Source organism: Trachinotus anak, unplaced genomic scaffold, assembly GCF_046630095.1.
Source record: "Trachinotus anak isolate AG129_WGS33_773 ecotype Australia unplaced genomic scaffold, CSIRO_AGI_Tana_v1 ptg000014l, whole genome shotgun sequence".
Classification (NCBI taxonomy): domain Eukaryota; kingdom Metazoa; phylum Chordata; class Actinopteri; order Carangiformes; family Carangidae; genus Trachinotus; species Trachinotus anak.
Genome location: NW_027273865.1, coordinates 18,346,022 through 18,366,874, shown reverse-complemented (window position 1 = coordinate 18,366,874; position 20,853 = coordinate 18,346,022). Strand labels below are relative to the sequence as shown.

At 38.4% G+C, this 20,853-nt stretch overlaps 1 protein-coding gene across 5 annotated transcripts in view; it reads left to right on the top strand.

Annotated features, from left to right (window-relative positions):
- Positions 1–20,853, top strand: part of dync2h1 (dynein cytoplasmic 2 heavy chain 1) — a 105,952-nt gene that overhangs the window by 6,601 nt on the left and 78,498 nt on the right. For 4 of the 5 annotated variants that reach the window (XR_011693428.1, XM_071496049.1, XM_071496048.1 and 1 more), the window contains exons 12-40: positions 501–625; positions 898–1,073; positions 1,392–1,587; positions 1,706–1,801; positions 2,178–2,339; positions 2,536–2,634; positions 2,900–3,039; positions 3,354–3,582; positions 4,307–4,434; positions 5,747–5,862; positions 6,181–6,308; positions 6,686–6,835; positions 7,043–7,248; positions 7,802–7,957; positions 8,072–8,186; positions 8,486–8,656; positions 9,645–9,803; positions 10,530–10,603; positions 10,859–11,008; positions 11,479–11,611; positions 11,706–11,823; positions 11,982–12,094; positions 12,309–12,422; positions 12,730–12,880; positions 15,776–15,981; positions 16,804–16,986; positions 17,340–17,522; positions 17,903–18,126; positions 18,518–18,633. Coding sequence is in view for 4 of the 5 variants with exons in the window: in XM_071496049.1 (XP_071352150.1) it covers positions 501–625; positions 898–1,073; positions 1,392–1,587; positions 1,706–1,801; positions 2,178–2,339; positions 2,536–2,634; positions 2,900–3,039; positions 3,354–3,582; positions 4,307–4,434; positions 5,747–5,862; positions 6,181–6,308; positions 6,686–6,835; positions 7,043–7,248; positions 7,802–7,957; positions 8,072–8,186; positions 8,486–8,656; positions 9,645–9,803; positions 10,530–10,603; positions 10,859–11,008; positions 11,479–11,611; positions 11,706–11,823; positions 11,982–12,094; positions 12,309–12,422; positions 12,730–12,880; positions 15,776–15,981; positions 16,804–16,986; positions 17,340–17,522; positions 17,903–18,126; positions 18,518–18,633 (4,317 nt within the window). In the remaining variant the exon portion in view is untranslated. The remainder of the gene's footprint in view (positions 1–500; positions 626–897; positions 1,074–1,391; positions 1,588–1,705; positions 1,802–2,177; positions 2,340–2,535; positions 2,635–2,899; positions 3,040–3,353; positions 3,583–4,306; positions 4,435–5,746; positions 5,863–6,180; positions 6,309–6,685; positions 6,836–7,042; positions 7,249–7,801; positions 7,958–8,071; positions 8,187–8,485; positions 8,657–9,644; positions 9,804–10,529; positions 10,604–10,858; positions 11,009–11,478; positions 11,612–11,705; positions 11,824–11,981; positions 12,095–12,308; positions 12,423–12,729; positions 12,881–15,775; positions 15,982–16,803; positions 16,987–17,339; positions 17,523–17,902; positions 18,127–18,517; positions 18,634–20,853) is intronic. The other variant, XM_071496052.1, reaches the window with a different exon arrangement.

Here is a 20,853-nt window from a genome sequence, read left to right as displayed (position 1 = left end):
GTACACCTACATTTCCAGATCCAATCTCTTTGGCTCTTTCAGAAATGCTTTAATGTAGATGGGGAAATAAGATGTCCCAGTGGAGTACCATGGACTAAAAGTGTCAGCTGAGTAAAAATAATTTGTAACTAACCAAAATTAGAAATAATTTTTTCCTCAGTTAATAGATTTGTATAGGCATTTAATCCGGGGGCAAACCCCACTGTGGGAGGCATAGAGCCACTGTAGGGAGGGCGTGGATGACTAGGGGAAAAATATGAAGTGAAACTAAGTTGAATGAGTATGACTAATGTTGAGAAAATAAATGAACAAGAGTTTGCTGATGCTATCTTGCAGACCCATGTCTCAAAAAGTTCAACATGGATCCTTTTTTATTAGTTGCTTCCCCTATCATTCATGATTGATAAAAAAAAAAAAATGTGAAAAAGTTTGTGATCCACAGGGACAGGTAAAGTCAGTGCTGACGAATTGTTGTTCCTCATCTTCATTGATTTTCCTAGGCCTAAAGACTGACTTTGAAAATCGTTGCCATGGAGGCCCTGGAGACAAGTCTGGGCCATTTATTGGCAGGAATCTCCCAGAGGTGGTTAACAAAATTGTCTGGGTCCGACAGCTCATACATAAGGTAACTCAGTGTGTACGTGTGTCTGAATATGCTCACGTGGGTATATACAGTAAAGTATATGTGGCTGACCACCAAATAGCATGGATGTTCTGGTTTATCATTGATTTTTTTCATTTAAGAGAATAAGGTCTTATTAATGTTTGTCATCACAGAATTAGATGTCAGATTTTTGCTGATGTCATACATGCAATAATTCATATGACAATGAAATGAGTAATTTGTAGTAATTTCTTTTTTCTTTTTGTATTGCTGTGCTTGCATTCTTGCATTAGGTAGAGGACTCTGTGCGCATAGCTGAGGCTTTGCTTTCAGACCTGTCTGGATTCAAAGGGTTCCTGCACTTCTGTGATGACCTGCTGGAAATTCTGCGGGCGTATGAACAGGAACAGTTCGAGGATTGGTCAAGAGATATACTGTCTGGACTGGCAGACCCAAAGTCCGGGATCAGGTTGGAAACACTGGACACTTTACTAACAAGGCATACAAGGAAAGTTTGTGGAAACACTGAATTTTATCTTAATTGCCACTGAAAGCTTTTAGGTCAGTTTATACTGTAAATTGAACAGTGTTATGGATGGTAGCATATTTACATTTAGTCAATAAACTCCTTTACAGTATATACTTTGTTTTCACTCTATTTTTCTTTTCCATGTTAATCATCACCTCATTTAGCACTTTGACAAGAGCACTTTGGTTGCATGGGGTGCTGGATTTAGTGGATGCTCTCTTCTGTCTTTCTCTAATGTGACTGTCTCCCACTGTATAGTCTCCAGGCCAGTAACCGTGTGATGGACCTGGACCATTTAGATGGCAGACTGAAGATCCAGTACTCAGACAGACTGGTCAGTGTGGTCAGGGAGGTCAGACAGCTCTCTGCCCTGGGCTTTCCCATCCCAGCCAGGATACAACAGGCTGCTAATACTGCAGACAAATTCTACAGACAGGCCATTGTCCTAAAACAGGTCAGAGAGCAGGTCAAGACACAGTGACACGGACACATTTTCTTTCCTCATGTCTTTCTTTCTTTCTTTTGTAGTTTATCTCAAGCTAATACTGTAACAAAGTCTTACTGCATTGTAGGTGGCCCATTTCTACAACACGATTGACCAGCAGATGATTCCCTCTCAGAGACCTATGATGCTCAGTCTTGCCCTATCCTTCGAACAGGTCATTAAGGTATGACTCACAACTGGAAACTACGGCTTTTACTTTCTATGCCTTGCATGTTAAACTTTATTAAAAAAAAAAAATGCTGTTAGAACTATTATTATTATTATAGTTTTTGTTTATAAATGTCTATTTTCAGAAAAAATTGAATTGAAAGCTGATGACCTACCAATGCCTAATTTTACTATGAGCATGAATCATGCAAAAGAAAGAAAAATGATCAATTTCTAAACTTCTAAATTTTTTATAGTTATAGAAAAACGTATAGGAACTAAAGTTCTTGGATTTTCTCTGATGCACATCACTTACTTGTTACCTATAAATTTTGCCAGGCAACATTTTCTCATCTTGCATGGGAGGTAACCCTTCTGCTTTTCTCTGTCAGAACCCTCGATCTCAGTCAAAGGAAACAGGTGGTAAAATGCAGATTACCTGGGACAACCCCAAAGAGTTGGAAGTTTACATTACCAAGCTGCAGTCTGCTGCCGAGAAACTCTCCACCGAGAACAGGAAGCTACGCAAATGGCACACTGACTTCATTGACAAGGTTGTAGCTTGCTGTTATATTTTGAGCTCAATTATTTTGATAGATAGCGATAGCGATAGAATACAGAGGGAGTTAGGCTTTCACAAATCTGAATCATTTGCCTGAACACAAGTCTTTGGAAGCATCTTGTGAAATTAGTAGCTAAAGTCTTGCTTTTCTGTGTATTTGTGTGCACACCTCTCTCTACATTTCTCAGGTGGTGATACTGATGAATGTGGACCTACTAAGACATCAGCAGCGGTGGAAGGATGGCCTTCAGGACCTCCGTACTGGCTTTGCCACTCTGGAGGCTCAGGTATAAATTACAGTCAGAAGTATATGTGTCTTAGCTGCTGGCCTTCATGTAATTTTCTTATACATATTTTTGCAAAATAAATTATTTATATATTCAAGTACAGTATAAACATTTGGGTCACCAAGGAGCTGGGGTTACTGTATCATGTAAATAAGCATGATACAAAAATATTTTAGTGTTTAGCTTTTCACTGGACATACACAACCTGTACAACAAATCCTAATTCTCTTCCTTTGACGGCTAATGCATGTATGTGTGTGTGTAGGGTGTCAGGTCTGATGACATGCAGGCATGGCGTCAGCACTGGAACCATCAGTTGTACAAGGCTCTTGAGCATCAATACCAGACAGGACTGGAAGCTCTGAACAAAAACCTGCCTGAGATACACATAGACCTCACTTTCAAGTCAGTACACATGCTTTCAGTTGTCTCACTTTTTGTGTCTATTCTCTTATTTCATCCCTCTCTCTTCCTCATAACACTTTTTGCGTGGGCCATCATCTCTTTCTCTTCCTCTCACACATATACAGTATTTTCCGCCACAACTTCTGACTTTCTTTCCCCTCCTCTTAATTCTCACTTGACCATCTCACCATTTCTCTATTTGCATGTCTAGCTTTCTCTTTCTTTCTCTCTCCTACAAAGACAGATTATTAATTAATGTGGATTACAGAATAAAATGTACCTTTTTTCATTTCTCCCTTCCATCTTGTGACTAGGCAAGGCCGTTTGCAGTTCCGTCCTCCATTTGAGGAGATACGAGCACGCTATTTCAGAGAGATGAAGCGGTTCATCTCAATCCCAAACCAGTTCAAAGGGGTCAGTGCACAGGGGGAGGAGATTATCTTCAGTGTCATGATTGATAGAAATGCCTCTGGGTTTCTCACCATCTTCAGCAAGGCCGAGGACCTCTTTAGCCGCTTGCTGGCTATACAAGACAAGTTCAAGGTGCCTGACCTGATGATTTTTATATTGATGATGAATAAGACAATAATTTTTATTAGCCTTCCAGTAAAAAGCCTCTGTAAAATGTTAATAATAATAATAATTGCCCTACAAAGAATTTTCTTCTTCTTCTTCTTCTTATTATTATTATACTAAATGAAACTGGTGTAAAGTACTGCATTCTGTGGCAAGCCTGCTAGTCTGTAATGGAAGAGTTGATTTGAGCCAGGCCTCAGAGGTCAAGATTTTATGATTTCTAACAGTTGTAAAATATACATTTATCAATAATTTGTGCTAGCGGTTTAGTATTTGTTTTTATAACATTTATGGCTCTACTGTGATGCTGCACTGCAACACTGGTACATGTTATGCCACATGAATATTAACCGATGAACGTTTTTGAACGCTCATTGAAGCATTGCAGTGAGCCATTGCTGTGATGTTTTCTTTGAAAGAATGCAGCTTGGATTAGTCATGCTTCTCTATTTACATAACGGAAGCTCTGTTGTTGTCATTGACAGCAACCTCCCCTTCATACTACCTTGTCAGAACAGTGAGCACAGAATTGTCTGTAACGTGTGATCTTTTGGCTCTAGCCATGCATGTCTAAATTATAGGGGAAAGCCCTCAGCCAACATCAGACTTCTCCTTCCTCACTGTATGTGTGTGTGTGTGTGTGTGTCTGTGTGTGTGTCTGTCTGTGCCTGTGCCTGTCTGTGTGTTGTAGGAGTGGGTGGTTCTAGGCCAGGTGGATTTAGAGAAGTTAGTGGAGAAGCATTTGAACTCTGTACAGGACTGGGAGAGAAACTTCAAGGCCCTGAAAGCCCGGGGAAAAGAGTCAGAACGTCTACCCAGGTGCATATCACACATAATAAACACAAGTAAATATAATATCAGTAGAAAAGCAAACACACCCAAACAACTTTTTCAAAATCAATGTTAAAAATGTTACTTACTTACTAAATGAATGCACATTTATTTCAAAACAGTGGGTATAGTCCACAACACCAGCAAGTATGATATTTAACCAGGACAATCACTATCGGCTATTTTGATATCTGAAGGCAGTTAAGAGTGAATGATCAATGATTAAAGGTCCCATATTTCACACATATTTTTTGCTGTGTTATGTTTGAAGCTTTGATATCCATAAGATTTTAAGTACCAAAAACCATCTAAATATAGATTTACATCTTCTCTCTCATGCTTCTTTCTCGAGTACTAGCAAGAACAGGGCGTCTGTGATACTCCTTTTTGACTGGCTGACTGCACAGCCAGGCCAACCACAGATGATGGATTTTAGCCCACTACTGTAGCTTGGTGGTGGTCAGTCAGTGCTGAAATGAGCTGAACAGACTTTTCTTGTTACCTCAGTGACGCAATGATTGCTTGTGATGCTGTTGTGTTGTTAATAAAATTAAAAAACAAAAGGTTTGACAGTGGGTCAGTTGGGCTGTGCTGGCGGCACATGGCGGAAGGCAGCTGCTGTATATTTGTCACATCACAAAATTAAGCAAGCTGATGGCTTGTTGACACAGATTCTGAATACTGCCAGTGTGCGTATAGCATTTTGATACTTTCAGAATATTTATATAGCAACTGGACCTGCTTTATAATTTAAAAAAGACACAGAAATCTCACTTTCTACAATATGGGACCTTTAATAAAGCCTTGTCACATTTTGTTATAAACACAAGCTGGATCTGTTGAAACAGATAATACAACAGAATTGGAAGGTTTGTGTAATCATTCCTAGCACTGAGGATCAGACATCAAGCTTGACATTGTTTTCTTTTTTTTCAAGGCCATTAATCATTTCCTTGTATTTATTATTCTTTTCACCTCCCTGTTTTTTTTTAGCTAACTGAAGCTAACTGATAATACTCAGCTTCTCGGTCTTGATTCTAAATTTCTTTGTTCAACTTTTAAGAAAAGACCCAGATCTGGTCTTTGGGTCTGTGCTGTGAATCAGGGTTACTGGAAATCTCTTCTTTTTCAGCCATTTGAGGCTGACATGTTATTTGGTCTAGCAGGATTAAATTCCCCTCTTTAACTCAGTTCCTAATGTGAAAGGTCATCAGTTAAAAAGCCCTTGTGTTAATGTGACACCACAAGTACCCTAAGAATTGAGTCACAGGCACTGATCCTCTCCCTCTTCCTCTGTCAGTCAGGAGAAGGTAGACTGTATCACAGTTAACTGTGAGCCAGTAAAAGCCGTCATCGATGACCTGATTCAGAGGCTGTTTGACATGCTGCTCTTATCACTCAAGAAGTCCATACAAGGTACAGGCAGACACCTCAATAGTGTTTTTATTTTAAATTTTATTTTTATTATTGTTTATAGTGATTAATACACTGTGAATGAACTCCTACTTTTTCACTCCTTAACAGCATTATATATATTTTTTTAAATAAGTAATATAACTGTTTTACACCAAGCATGAGCCAAGTATTCCCCAGTTTTTATTTCTTTCTCTGTTCTTGTCTATGTCAGTTTTGTTTTCTATTCTTTTGGCCCAATTACATCCCCTCTACTTTTACTTTCATTTTTCGTTTTTGTTTCCTTTCCCAAGTGTATATCACCTTCTCCCTTGCTTTCAGGCCACACCCAAGCCATAGACAGTTTTGTGTCAGAGTCAATGGAGGCCTTGTCAACTCGACCAGAGAACATGGAGGAGATTGGTGCAGCCAGTGGAAAATTTAGCCAGATACTAGCCCGCAAACCTGAAGTAAGACAAACACACTGCTAAACTCTGGTTTGGAACTTTCTTGAACAATGGTACAAATGCTTGAGATTTGTGCCTCTCTCAGTCCTTTATGTGTGCTGTGGTCTGCATGGAGCTTTTAGAAAGACAGGTTAATTTTCCAACATTCAGTGAAATCATTTGCTACATTTCTCATTGTTGACTTTTCAATAAGGGAGTCGTTTCATATCAGAATTTAAATTATGTTAGATACTAGTCAATAATACAACGTGTCTGGATTTATAAAAGTATGGGCATTTAAGCTGCATGTCTTGTTATGGTTCTGTTATTGAAATTCCGAATATTTGAAATTACATGAAAACTAACTAACAAACAACACTGTATGTACTGTATGTGTATAGATCCTACCTCAGTTCCAGTGTGCTGAGGAGAAGAACCGCTTGCTGCGAGCGGTGGCAGGGGCTGGCCTGGACTCACTGTCCTCTCTCAGAGCCAAGTGGGACAAACTGGAGCTTGTCATGGAGAGTCACCAGCTCATGATCAAAGAACAGGTGACATAAACTCACAAACAGGTCGGATCACAGTTTAAAAACTTCTTATCAGAAAGTCTCTGTAACAGAAGTGTTCTGCTACTATTTATTTATCTTGTCTTTCAGCTCTTCTTTTCTGTCTCCATCTTTCTTTGCCTTTGCCCATTTACTACAATCACCCTTGTGCTGTCGTGCTACTTGCTTTCTCTTGCTCTGTTCTTCACTTAGGTGGACGTAATGCGGAGTAATGCTGCAGGTCATATTGACGCATACCGGGCAGATCTCCAACGGTTTAAGGCCCGCTGGGACCAGCTGAAGCCTAAGGATGAGATGCTTGAGACTGGTGATCATGCTGCCCTTCTTGCGTGCCTCCAGACCATCAGGGACAAGCAGCAAGAGTTTGAGGAGCTAGAGCTTGTGCGCAGTAAACTGCTGTAAGTTCTTTTTAATATGCTGAATTTGTATCTTTTTTACTTATTTCTTCGCTGAGAGAATCTGATAAGGATGTTTATTGCCTTCATTTTTTTGCAAAGTGCTGTAGATAGATAAAATGTGGTTATAAATCCCTTTTCTGTTGATGGGATTTTTAGCAACTCTACTAAATCTGATGTGATAAGATTATAGCCATTTAGATTATAGCCACAAGCTTGACTAATAATTCAGATCCAATATAAAAGTTTGTCACTCAATAGGAAACAGCATCTTTATTTTTTTATGTCCTTTTATTTCCTACTTTCTGTTACCTATAAATATTTTTTGTGAAGCTCCTCAGCTTTGTTACTGATGCATTTCCATCAACACACCTAACCTGAAAGGAAAAGAAATACTATATTATTTATGCTCTCTCTCAAATACACTGAACTTCTATGAAAGTCAACATGTGAGGTCTGTACATATAAGTCCACATTTTATTGCTTTTTACGCCAGGTGCTGACACAATCAAAGAAATACCTCTTACTTTTACTTCTTTTCTCCTCCTCTCCTCAGTGAGGACTGTTCCTATTTTGACCTGGAAGCTCCAGATTTCTCTCTGGCGGAAGAAACGAAACGAGACATGGAGGAGTGCAGCCAGATGTGGGGTCTGTATGAGGAGTGGCAGCAGGGCTTCACAGAGAAGGCCCAGGAGGACTGGATCACATTCAGGTAGAGGGTCAAGCTTAAGCCTCAATATTTGCTTGTGGTTGTTTTTACTTTTGGTTATTACTCTGTGTCTGTGTTACTGTGTTTGTTGATATGTATTTTTCTGTTGTTTTATAGGAGTAAGACGTACCTGTTTGAGGAGTTTCTGTTTACGTGGCAGGACAGACTTAGGAAGCTGGAGAGGCCTACTGTCATGTCTGTTAAACTACAAACAGAAATGGACAAATACAAGGTAGGCAGTGGCACAGTTGACGGATAATATATCATTGTCTTATTTTCAATTTTAGTATTGACTTGACATACTCAATAGACCATTTGAACCTGAAGCAAAATTTCATTTTTAGTCCAACTTAACAAACCCAACTTCAGCAAGTAACACATGGCTATCGTGTCACCCCCCTCCCTTCCCCCCTCCTACAAACACACACACATAAACACACATACACATTATGAATTGATGGGGGATCTTATTCCAAATGTTTGAGTATTTCTTTTCATATTTTTATTTTCACATTTTTCCTGCATTTCTAGAACATGATTCCAGTGCTGAAGTATGTACGTGGAGAGCACTTGTCCCAGGACCATTGGTTGGACATGTTCCGTTTACTGGGTCTCCCAAGAGGGACAACATTAGAGAGACTCACCTTTAATGACCTCCTTACTGTGGCAAATACCATCATAGAAAAAGCCTTGGAGCTCAAGGTTTGTCTATACACACTCATGCAAGTACACATAGATACTGGGTGGAAGCACACAACTCTGTAGGGACATACAACTCTTTAAGGCTCATAGTTTTTTATGTATGGGATGATAATTGACATCTTTTAATGAACTGTTTTGTTTTATATTAACTTTTTTTATTTTTAGACCATCATTATTGCAGTAATTGACATAGGACACCAGGGGGCAGCAGCAAGGTAGAAACTGCGAATACAGTATATTGATATTTGAAACATTTCCGTTTATATAATACACACCCAATTAAAAATGTTGTCCATGTAGATTTACAGTTATATTCACATACAATACATAATCAAAGAGTTTGATGTGTAGATGAAATATAATAATTGAAAAGTTTCTCAACTGATCATAGATGAGAGTGAAAAAATGTTTTCTGCTGGTTCCACAAACACCAGTCATGTAAACAAATCTTTAAAATTATCAGAAAATACTGATATCAACCTATCAATCAATTTGGGAGAGAAAGAAGGGGTCAACTAACCTTTTTTGTTTTTATTTGGATGTTAAATATTTTTTTATTGCTTAAATATTGCTTTTAATTTATTTTTCTTTACCACTTTTATTACTTTTATTCAGTAATTGTACTCAGTAATTGTACATTCATATGTTGTACATTGAACAGATGATTTTAACTAAGATAATTGCACAATGATGATTCATATCAGTACAATGCTAAGGCGTTCCTTTTTTCTTGGGAATTGCAGTGCCTAACATTATATTCTTGGAAAGCCACATAGAACACTTTCACCATTTGTAATTTTGGAAAGTTTGGATAAACAGGGCACACAGAGGGTGCAGAAGTAAAAGTTCTTGCCAGCCACCTCAAATGAGTAATACAAGTGGATCCTATAGGATGCCTTGTATTAGTTTTATAAAATGAATATAAAGTAGTGAGTGAACACAAATTATCTAGCTGTCTGTGTGTGTGTGTATGTGCATTTGCATTTAGGACCTGAACAGCCGTGCCCAGGCAGAGGTGACAATCAGAGAAGCACTGAGAGAGCTGGATTTGTGGGCAGCTGCAGCTACCTTCAACTTCACAGAGTACACAGATAGCAGCGGCCGCACTCTCACCCTCATCAAGGACTGGAAGGATATAGTCAACCAGGTAGACAAATATGTACTCACACATATAAACACATTGAGTTTGTGTGTTGATTCATTTGTGAAGTGATTCAAGGTGTATGTAAGGCCTTAGGTCACTAAAGGTTTTTGTCTGTAAAGTAAAATAGTTTATCATTTCATTAGCCACACTTTGACCATAATGCACTAAGCATGACACCATCCAAATGAGAAGGGTGTGTTTTTATTGGGTTACAGGTTTTTATTTGCTGAATGATTTTATTTTTTCAAATAAACTGTATTTTATCTTAATTACTGAATTCAGGCAGGATCCCAGATGCATTTGACATACATTATGTACTGTGACAATGTGATCACGGACCAAGGGACTATTTCAATGATATTTCTTCTATCTGACTTGACTGTGTGTGTGTGTGTGTGTGTATAATTAATTAATTAATAAATAAATAAATAAATATATATATATATATATATATATATAGCTTTCTTTCCACTTAATTATTGGGAAAGACACCCTCAGCTGTTGTTGTCACTATTCACATGGTTGGCACTTCCCTTTGCTTCACTGCTTTTGTTAATCATTGTTTCAGGCAGGTCAGTGAAAAGACCTAAATTCTACTGACTACCAGGTAGCTTGACTTGGGAGGCATAAGAATGTCTTCAGGAAAATGCAGACATATCTACTGGCACATTAAATGAAATCTCGAGGATTAGCAAACATTGCCTTTATCACCACTCTGTGCCCATCCAGGTGGGAGATAACCACTGTCTGCTGCAGTCTCTGAAAGACTCCCCCTACTATCGCAGCTTTCAAGACAAGGTCAGGTCAAAGGCTTGAATCTATGAATACACTTTAAGAATCTTTAAGTGCTTCATTTTTATTTTTGGGAAAAGTAAATTCCCTTGACTTTCTCTTTATTTAAGATAAAACATGTATAAACATAATGAAATAAACTGCTGTGTCTTGTATTGGTGCATGGCTTTTGTTATTTATCGTTCACCCATATCAAGATTTACAAATCCTTAATGAAGCAGCACTAACCGTTGGTACCATGTTTACTGTGTGTATATCAAGGTCAGTCTGTGGGAGGTTCGACTGTCAGATTTAGATGAGTACCTGCTGAGTCTGAATGCTATCCAGAGACGTTGGGTTTATCTCGAGCCTATTTTTGGACGAGGGGCATTGCCCCGGGAGGAGGCCCGCTTCAAACGGGTTGATGAAGACTTCAGGTACTTTATTTGTGTGTGTGACTGTATTACTGTCTGTGTCTAGTGTGCTTTTGCTCTATATTCTAAATTGGTTGTCAGTTTAAGTTCTGCAGGTCAAATACAGATCTGCTAAATTGTTCAAGACAGAGAAAGAGCATTACAAAAATACCCACTGTGAAATAAAGCATTATCCATCAGATGTGAATATAAACACCCTCAGATTTAAGCTTGAAGTTGCCACTGTCAGATTCTATATTGTCATTTTTTCTTGTTGCATAGAAAATTACAGAAAATTGTATTATTGGAACAGTAACAATAATTAAATATTCTTACTTATCAACCAATTATACATCGGCCACCAATATTTTGTGCGTCCCCACAGTTCCAAGTTTATTATAGCTGAGTATAAGTATAACACTAAGATTGTGTGTGACCTTTTATTCTCGCAGTGTTTTATTGGTAACAAAATGCATTCTTAATATGTATAACAGGTCTATAATGTCAGACATTCAGAGAGACAACAGAGTTGTTTCTCTGAGCTCAAGGGCTGGCATCAGAAACTCCTTGGTCACCATACTGGATCAGCTGCAGCGCTGCCAAAAGTCACTCAATGAGTTCCTGGAGGTACACATGTGTATTTTTATGTGTAAGGACATATAAGCGCACATAGCATGTGTTGTTAGCATCAGGACTTAATGTTTTTGTGTGCTTATTGCAGGAGAAGCGTTCTGCCTTCCCACGGTTCTATTTCATAGGTGATGATGATCTGTTAGAGATTCTTGGACAGGCAACCAATCCAACAGTCATTCAGTCACACCTCAAGAAACTCTTTGCCGGTCAGAAACCCATGCTTTGTCTGTTTTTATTATGCTCAGATCTATTTTGTTCCCTTCTCCTCTGTTCTGTCTTTCTACCTTCTCCTCTCTTACTTGGATTTCTTGTAGCCTATTCTCTGGGACAGGGAAGGTAATCTGTGTATGTATTATCTGTATAGGCATCCACAGTGTAGTGTTTGATGAGCAGTGCCAGAACATTGTTGCCATGTGTTCCTTGGAGGGAGAAATAGTGCCACTCAGAAACCAGATTCGCATCTCCAGCCTTGTGGAGGTAGAGCCGTTGTGCAGAGTTTTGTGTGAAAATATATGTTGTGTGTTTGGTTGGACACTTGAAGCTTAGAATGGATGTGTGTTATTTCATTGTGTTTAAAGCAGAGCATAATTCATTTTCAGATATTAATTCATTCATTCATATTAATATTTATTTTAAATGTTTTACACATTGGGTTTATTTGTACATTTGATTGTGGCTGTTTTGTTTCTAGACATGGTTAAGTGAGCTATCTGTGGAAATGAAGGAGACTCTGAAGCATCTGCTGTATGAGTGTGTGTCAGCAGGGAAGAAAGGGGAGGTGGACCCCTCACGCTACCCATCACAGGTACACACACTCTTTTTATATAAAGTAACTGTATATGAAGATACAGTATCTGTTCTGTCTCTATATTCCCAAAGGCTTTTGAGGTAGCGGAATGTTTTTTCAGCATTAGAAACAGTGCTACTTTTACCGATTGCAAATTACAGGTATTTATAGGTTTTTTTAATCATAATATTTTGTTTAGGTTGAGATCTAAGACCATATGTAAGTAATTTCTCAGTTGTAAGACAGTGCCATCCAGAATGTTTTTCCTGTAAGAGCATCTTCTTAGATAATCTCAAGTGTCTTAACTTTTTTGCTGTTGGTGTAGATTCTGTGTTTGGCTGAACAAATCCAGTTTACTGAAGATGTGGAGAGAGCCCTAAAAGAGCAGAATCTGCAGCAGCTGGAGCTGGAGCTCAATGCCAAATTGGAACACTACACTACAGTGGAGACTAGCTCTGATGATCACGCTAACACAGGTAGGTCTGTGTATGTGCTTTTGTGTGTATTCATAGTTGAATATACAGTATTTGCTGCTAACTAAATTTATTATGTGGTCCTGCTCTCTTAGCCCCATTTATTTCTGCAGATGATTGCTCAACCTTGTCCTGCTTTTATGGTTTATGATCACGTTCTTGTCAATATTAAGCTCTCTGCAACTCTTATAAACAGTTGCTACTTTACACGTTCCACTATCAGACTCCCTCTTGTGTTGTTAATGATTGCACTTGATCAGAATCTTGGGTTGTTACTTAGGACTGAGAGATTAATGCCAAATGACTGCTCTTGTGTGAATCTCTTGATAGCTAGTCAGACACAAGAGCTTTCAGAGGGGCAATACTCTTTAAAGCTGTAGACACAGTGGTTAGCAGGCTAATTTAATGACCTGGGCCAGGCTTAGAATATAGCAATGTAAAACATGACATGATTTTTTTTTTTTTTTTTTTACAGAGCTTGATTTTGTAAGAAGGATTTTAAAATTCAAATCAAGTTTTTTTTTTTTTTTTTAATTTATTCATGTATTTGTACACACACACACACACACACACACACTTGTACTTCTATCTTTGTGAGGACACTCATTGACATAATGCATTCCCTAGCCCCTTACCCTAACCTTAACCTAAACCTAATTCTAACCATAACTCTAAAACCAAGTCTTAACCCTCAAAATGTGATTTGAAGGTGTCTCAAAAAGTGAGGACCAGCCAAAATGTCCTCACTCTGTTAGCAAAATACTTTTTTTGGTCCTTACTATGTAGCAAGTACAAGTGCACACACACACACACACACACACACACACACACACACACACACACACACACACACACTTGTTTGTTTCACTTGCAAAAAAGTGTCACTGTGTGACTGCATGTCGGTCAGATTTGTAGAACAGAATACTACATAATTCAGCATGGCACTGTGATAAGGAGTATTACATATTTGCCAATAATATGGTTCATTTGTGACTGGCATGCAGAACCTTACCATCCACACTTGAAATAGAATTCATTTCCATGATAACACCTCATCAAATCACCGGCCCCCTTAAAACAACCAGGTAGGCTGAAGAGGCTATAGAGTGGTAGTACTGATTAAAGCAGCTAAAGTAATGGCAAGAAGGATAATCTAATTACCCACTCTACATAAATGGGCCATAAACCCAGACAGGGAGAGGGAGCTATCTCCCATTTTGGCAGACAGATAAGACCGGATGGTGTACATTTGGCAAGGTATTTTGTATGCCTCTGGGGTAGGCTGACATCAGTGATGCATTCCTACATACGAGGCACCCAAAGCATCAACACTACCTAGCAGATGGCATTTGGACCCATAATAATTTACAATATCCAATCCCAGCTTTAGAGATGCATGTAGGAAAGTAATCCACAGAAAGTACTCCCTCATGTAGCCCTGCTGGATTTGTGGTGTTGTTGCTGAATTCGCAGTAAAAAGAAATTCTGTTGATTATATATGGACCATTAGACTAGTCATATATATGCATGTTTATATGCATAAATAAACCTGTTTAGTTAGTTGTGACCAAGAAATGTCCTTTAGGCACTGCATTCATCATTAAAACAACGAACTTTATGTATTATTCTGACTATATTTTTTATTATTTTCTATTTTCTTTGTAGTTTTTTGATCAGCTGTGGCACTACTCTTCTCATCAAACTACAGAGGGTATTAAATAATTATAGATTCCTGCCTATTCAGTAACAATGACACTGTCTAAATTGCCTCAAAAGCCTTTTTCTACATTTTGTGCAGTCATTGGCCTTGACAGGCCAGTATTTGTTGATAATATTGACATTCCAGGATATTATTGGGTCTATATTCATGTCTAACAAAGTTTCCCTTTCTGAATTGTTGTTTAAAAAATTTCAGCTGAGATGCTGGGTTTGTTTACACAGTGAGTGGTCCCATTAGTCTTCTCGCCAATCGATACAATTTTGCATTTCTACTTTGAACAGCTTTCTTTACAGACCTGCTGTTTTAGGGTAACATAGAAGCTATTGTTATTCTGTCTGCTTACAGTGAAGGTCTACCATTTATTCAGAGAAAAGCAGCTAAAAGACTGCCTGACAGAGTTATATATCTAATTATCTGGGGACCTGAAGTTTATATCTAGCCAAAAGCACTAAATAAGATAATAATCAGTGAGCTAGATTTAAAAGTAAAGATTGAGATGGATTTTACATATTTTATGTAACTGATCAAGAATGGGTGAAAAACAAATTTATGCTAGAGATCTTGAATTGGTTTCCAGTGGTTTTACTTTAAACCAACAGCACCATAAACCCAGCAGGCACGAAGCTGGCCACTGACGTCATTAGATGTTGGTATTTGGTTGAATGTAGGTTGTGACATCAGGTGACCAAAATTCAGTGTCAGGACAATGTCTAATGGCAACATTAATTTGATATAGAATACTAACAACAGCTGATATTTTGTTAGGTTTAAGTTTTGTTGTTAAGTAACCAAAACGTCTTCCATAGGTCTCATGTCAGAGTAATCTTGACACAAAAATATCAACATTCTAGTCATGAGCAAAACCCAACCTCTACTAAACATTAGCTAAACATCACAATGTCAGATAGTGAATGTTGGATTTTGATGTCAACCCAATTTTCATTTCTAACCAAAGTTTAACATTGGTCCAATGTTAAAGGAAGGCACTATGTATATAATAATATATGATAATACAAAAAGTTGTGTTTCCTGATATGCATATGTATTTATTTTTTATTACAAATGCAAAATAGGTTTGGGCATTTTGAATACTGGATGACATCCTCTTTTATGATCAAGTTTGTTATGTGTTTTACCAATCCTGCCATCCTGATATTCAACCATGTCTCCCTGTACAGAATCCAGTGTCCTGCAGCTAAAGCTGAAGGCCTTAATCCTGGATATCATCCACAACATCAATGTCGTGAAGCAGCTTATCCAGGCAGAAGTTACCAGTCCTGATGCCTGGGCCTGGAAGAAGCAGCTTCGCTTCTACATGGGGCCAGACAAATGCTGCCACATACATATGGTCGATGCACAATTTCGCTATACATATGAATACCAGGTGTGCTGGCATGTAGTTACTGTATATACTCTTCTTTTTTGTAATTGACTAGAAATAACACTCACAAACATACACTGTTATCTCTCAGGCTGCACCTATTTTTTTCTGATTAATATAGAATCTAAAACCAAAAAATAATTTCAATAAGTTACCAAAGAGTAATTAAATTTGTATTCTTAGCCTGTCTGTGTAAATGGAATATGGCAAATATTGGGTTTTAATTACTTAAATGATTGGTACTTTTCAGAGCTGGATCAAACAATTATTTGTAGTTTGACTTTTTCCCTTACTTACAACTGCAGTTTATTAACAAATACTGTATATTAGGTGTGCCCATGCATGTACACAGTGTGTCTCTAATAGATAAATATACAGACCATTGTCTCTTTAAATGTAGTATCAGGCATCCACACATGTTTGCAAATGCTTCTGTTTTAATCCTTAACCACAGTTGAGTAGGGAACTGTTTGACTTGAAATTCAGGTTTACTTGAACTTTTTTTATTTTATTCCTATGGGGGGCACTGTTTATGCAGAGATAAGGAGCAATGACGATACCTTGCTGTCTTCCCCTCTCTGCAGTTCCTTTGAAAAACACAAGCTAGAGCCAGTCTCACTCATTTTCATTTTTTTTGGTTTGTCCTTCATTTGTTTTTCATTCCTCACTCTTAATCCATCATCTCTCTGTTTGCCTTTATTCTCTGCTGGCTTGTGTCCCTCCACCCTTACCTCACTCCTCATATTTTTACCTCTGTCTGGTCATCTCACTGTGTTTCTGACACATTCTTTCTCTTGTTATCACTCACTTTCTTCTCTGTCCCAGGGGAATGCAGCTAAGCTGGTGCATACTCCACTGACTGATAAGTGCTACCTGACTCTGACTCAGGCCATGAAGATGGGGCTTGGGGGAAACCCCTATGGACCTGCTGGCACAGGCAAAACCGAGTCAGTAAAAGCCCTGGGGGGGCTGTTTGGACGCCAGGTGCTGGTCTTCAACTGTGATGAGGTATAAAAATACTCTTAGAGAGTATGTGAAGGGTTTAACAGCTTAACAACTTTACACACCATTTTATGCCAGATCTTTATCTTACTGGTAATTATTCTGAAAGCAAAACACATATTCAGGTCCAGATATACATATTTAAATAAACATATCCATGGTACGCACATATGAAAGTAGACAGATGCACAATGACATGAGGAGACTCAACACTGGGAAAGGTTGTTTTTATCATTCAACATGTGACCACACATACAAGCGCACAAATGCACATACACAACAAGATTGGTAATTTAGAACAACTTTCACTGAGAACATTTAAGATCTCTTTTTCTGGTTTGCGTCTTTCTGTTTTTCAGGGTATCGATGTGAAGTCAATGGGACGAATCTTTGTGGGCTTAGTGAAGTGTGGAGCATGGGGCTGCTTTGACGAGTTTAACCGTTTGGAGGAAGCGGTACTATCTGCAGTTTCCATGCAGATTCAGGCCATCCAAGACTCCCTCAAACATCACAAAAACACATGTGAACTGCTGGGGAAGGAGGTCAGAAAATAAGAATAGATGCACATAGACACATCAATGTTACATGTACTGATGGCAAAAACCAATTACTCGCTATTCCTCTTTAGAGAAAATTGTGTCTTTCTGTCTTTTCGCACCTCTTTAATTATGATATGTTTCTGTTTAATTCACTGACCTGTATATACACACCTGCTTAAAACAGTGCAAGTTTTTACCTTCTACCTTTTACCTTTTTACCTTGCCTCTCTGTTTAATCTGTCTGGTAATAAATCAGTCAGTTATTTATTCATCCATTGAGTCATTAATCATTAAGCAATCAATAAAACCGTATTCATTCTAGTGTACAGCACATTTTAACCATGAAAATAACATAACTTTTCCTTTTTCTCCACATGCTCCAGGTGGAATTGGACCCAAACTCTGGAGTATTCATCACACTGAACCCAGCGGGAAAAGGCTATGGAGGCAGACAGAAGCTTCCAGACAACCTAAAGCAGCTGTTCAGGCCTGTGGCCATGAGCAGGCCAGACAATGAGCTCATTGCTGAGGTCATCCTCTACTCTGAGGGCTTCAAAAATGGAGAAATACTGGGACGCAAATTGGTCGCAATTTTTAACCTGGCCAGGTAGAAATTGTGGGATTAAGTATTTTTTTTTGGTTTGGTTTATGGTTGAGCCTGGAGCGAGTAGGATTCGTAGATTTATTACATAGTCTGTTAACTTATCATCAGAATACAAGTTATGTATGTGTCATTAATCTGGTGGTCTTCTTGTTTGTCTAGTTCACAGACAGGAAGTGGTGTTTGTGACTTTTAACTGGTGTTTTTTGTGTTTCAAACTGAATCTTATTGCATGTGTTGAGTTTATTTGAAATTATCTAAACTGCCACTACCACCCTTATTCACCATCTGTGAATAAGTTATCCGCTGCATTCACCTCTTAGTGCTACAACCAGTACTACATTTAATTGAGAGTGTGTGAATATGTGTAAAAATTAGTCTTTATTTGTCTGTGCAGGGAGTTGTTGACTCCACAGCAGCACTATGACTGGGGTTTGCGTGCTCTGAAGACGGTGCTGAAGGCCTGTGGCAGGCTCCTGCAACAACAGAGGATGAGTCCTGACAAGGACAAGAGTAAGGCGCCCTCTGGCTATTTTTTTTATTTTAAGGAACATTATTTCTGTGAGGCACTTTTACTTTTCCAATTGTGGAGCGTGACAGGAAAGTTAGAAGAAAGTGGGTGCATCTTTGGCCATGACCTCGAGTCACATTCATAGCTGCCAATAATGCACAGTACCAAAGCTTGTGTGTGATAGAGAAACAAAATTCCACAACACAAAACATATGGTATAGATATCTAAAAAAATGGGGAGGGTACATTTGAAAAATAGGGATAGGATAGCGCTAGGATTTACTGATTGAAAAGCACATGCTGAGGTCTAGAATCTCATGCCATCAGGGCCTGAAAACTGGTAGGCTTTAATTCAAGCCAAATTCAACAGCAGGTGATTTCACTAGTGACTTCTTTCTGTCTTAAGTTGTTGAAGTTGTACTAAACAGTGAAATCATTTGGTGTGGAATAGTTGAAAATGAAAACCTGAAATGGATTTAAAAAAAAACCATGCCACACATATTTCAGCAAACATATGCACAATTTACACAAGGTATTTGTAGTCTACCCTTACACACCTTACAAGAACCATAAAATATAGAGAGAATATTTCCATGGTCATTTTTATTGGACATTAAGATAATGAATTTGCTGTAAATAAGGATTTAAATTTCTTTTGCAGTGTTACTTAACACACTTTATGGATCAGGGGTCGTCTAGTTTCAGTTTTGACATCTGATAATGGAAAGCTACTAAAAATTACATTGTCAGTTTGATATGTCTTCACTACTCAATACAAGAATTTATTCATGCTTCATTGGTGAAAAAAATTGTATAGTAATAAAGTAGAGGCCCATCAAGTGGCACAGATAAACAGAAAGGACTAAATGGCAATTTTACATGCAGCAGTGGTTCAAATTAAAAAATCTCTCTGAGGCAGCCTGAGATAGTTTCAGAGCAACACAGCTACTTTTGTCATAATTCATGACAAACATTCATAAACAAGCCCACTTCAAATGTTTGAAAGTCAAGATGTGCTAACCTACCAATGGCTACCACATACCTAATTTTTATGCTAAGAGCTGATTGCAGGACATGAGCCACTAAATCGGTCACATTGAATTAGTTCCAAAACACATCCAGAAAGTTCAGTGCTATGAAAGTAGTATTTTTAGTTGTTGTTTTGAAGATCAGCCACCTGATGAAATAAACACATCTTTCAGCATTCTGCTCAGTGGTTCAGGAACCACATTATTTAATCAATTATGGTAATAATTATATCATGTGATTATTGTGCACCTGTTTCTCCTGGCTTGTCAATAATTCATATTCCCATATCCATTATTTAACAGGCAGACAGACGGTAGTATTTTTGCATAGCTTGTAATGTTCCTGTAGTGCATCATAGTTTAAATAAAAAGTTGCAGTTATTCCAATTCATTTTTCACATAAAGTCAGTAATTGACATTGTCATTTGGTTGAAGTGTCTCAAAAATGTGTCCCCTGTGAAGTGCTTAAACTGCTGCACTCACAGTGAGCTTCTGACCTGAAGGATGTAGGTAAGTTGTAGGACTGATGAAAGAGATTAGAGGATAAGGTGAGGATATCCATCTGGTGTGGAGATGCTTATCCTCTACCCAGCAGGGTCAAACTGCAAAATGTTGTGTTTATCTGTGTCTCCATATGTGGATATCTCTTAAATGCAGTTTGATCAACACTATTCAAGAGTGTACTTGAACATCAAAAGACTTTATTGACCAGCACTTTCTCTATACACCTGCTGTTGTCCTTGCCCTCTAAATCCTCTTATACAGACACATCAATTGACATTTAGCCCAAATGCTTCCCTTAAAAACTTCTCTTCCCTTGCGCTTTTCACTTGTCTGTACTTTTGTCCTTCTCCATCCTCTTGTTCCAAAATACTTTGCTAGAGTTCTGTTGTTTACCTCTCCAATACCTCTTTCCCCACCTCCTTCCCCCTCCTTCTGACCTCTTGTTAGCGCTCTCTCTGATACCTGGCTGTTGATGCTGCTCTTGTCCCACTCGTTCTTACTCACTGCCCTCTGTTTCTCACCCCCATCTTCCCTTCATGTCTCTGCTTTTCAATACTTTCCCCTCTATCTCTCTCTTTTCATTTTCCTCTCTGACTCTTCTTGAACCCATCCCTCTCTTTCTTTCAAATCCTTCTGTTCCACCTCCCACCCTTTATCTGCCCCGTATACATGCACAGAAACATACACACC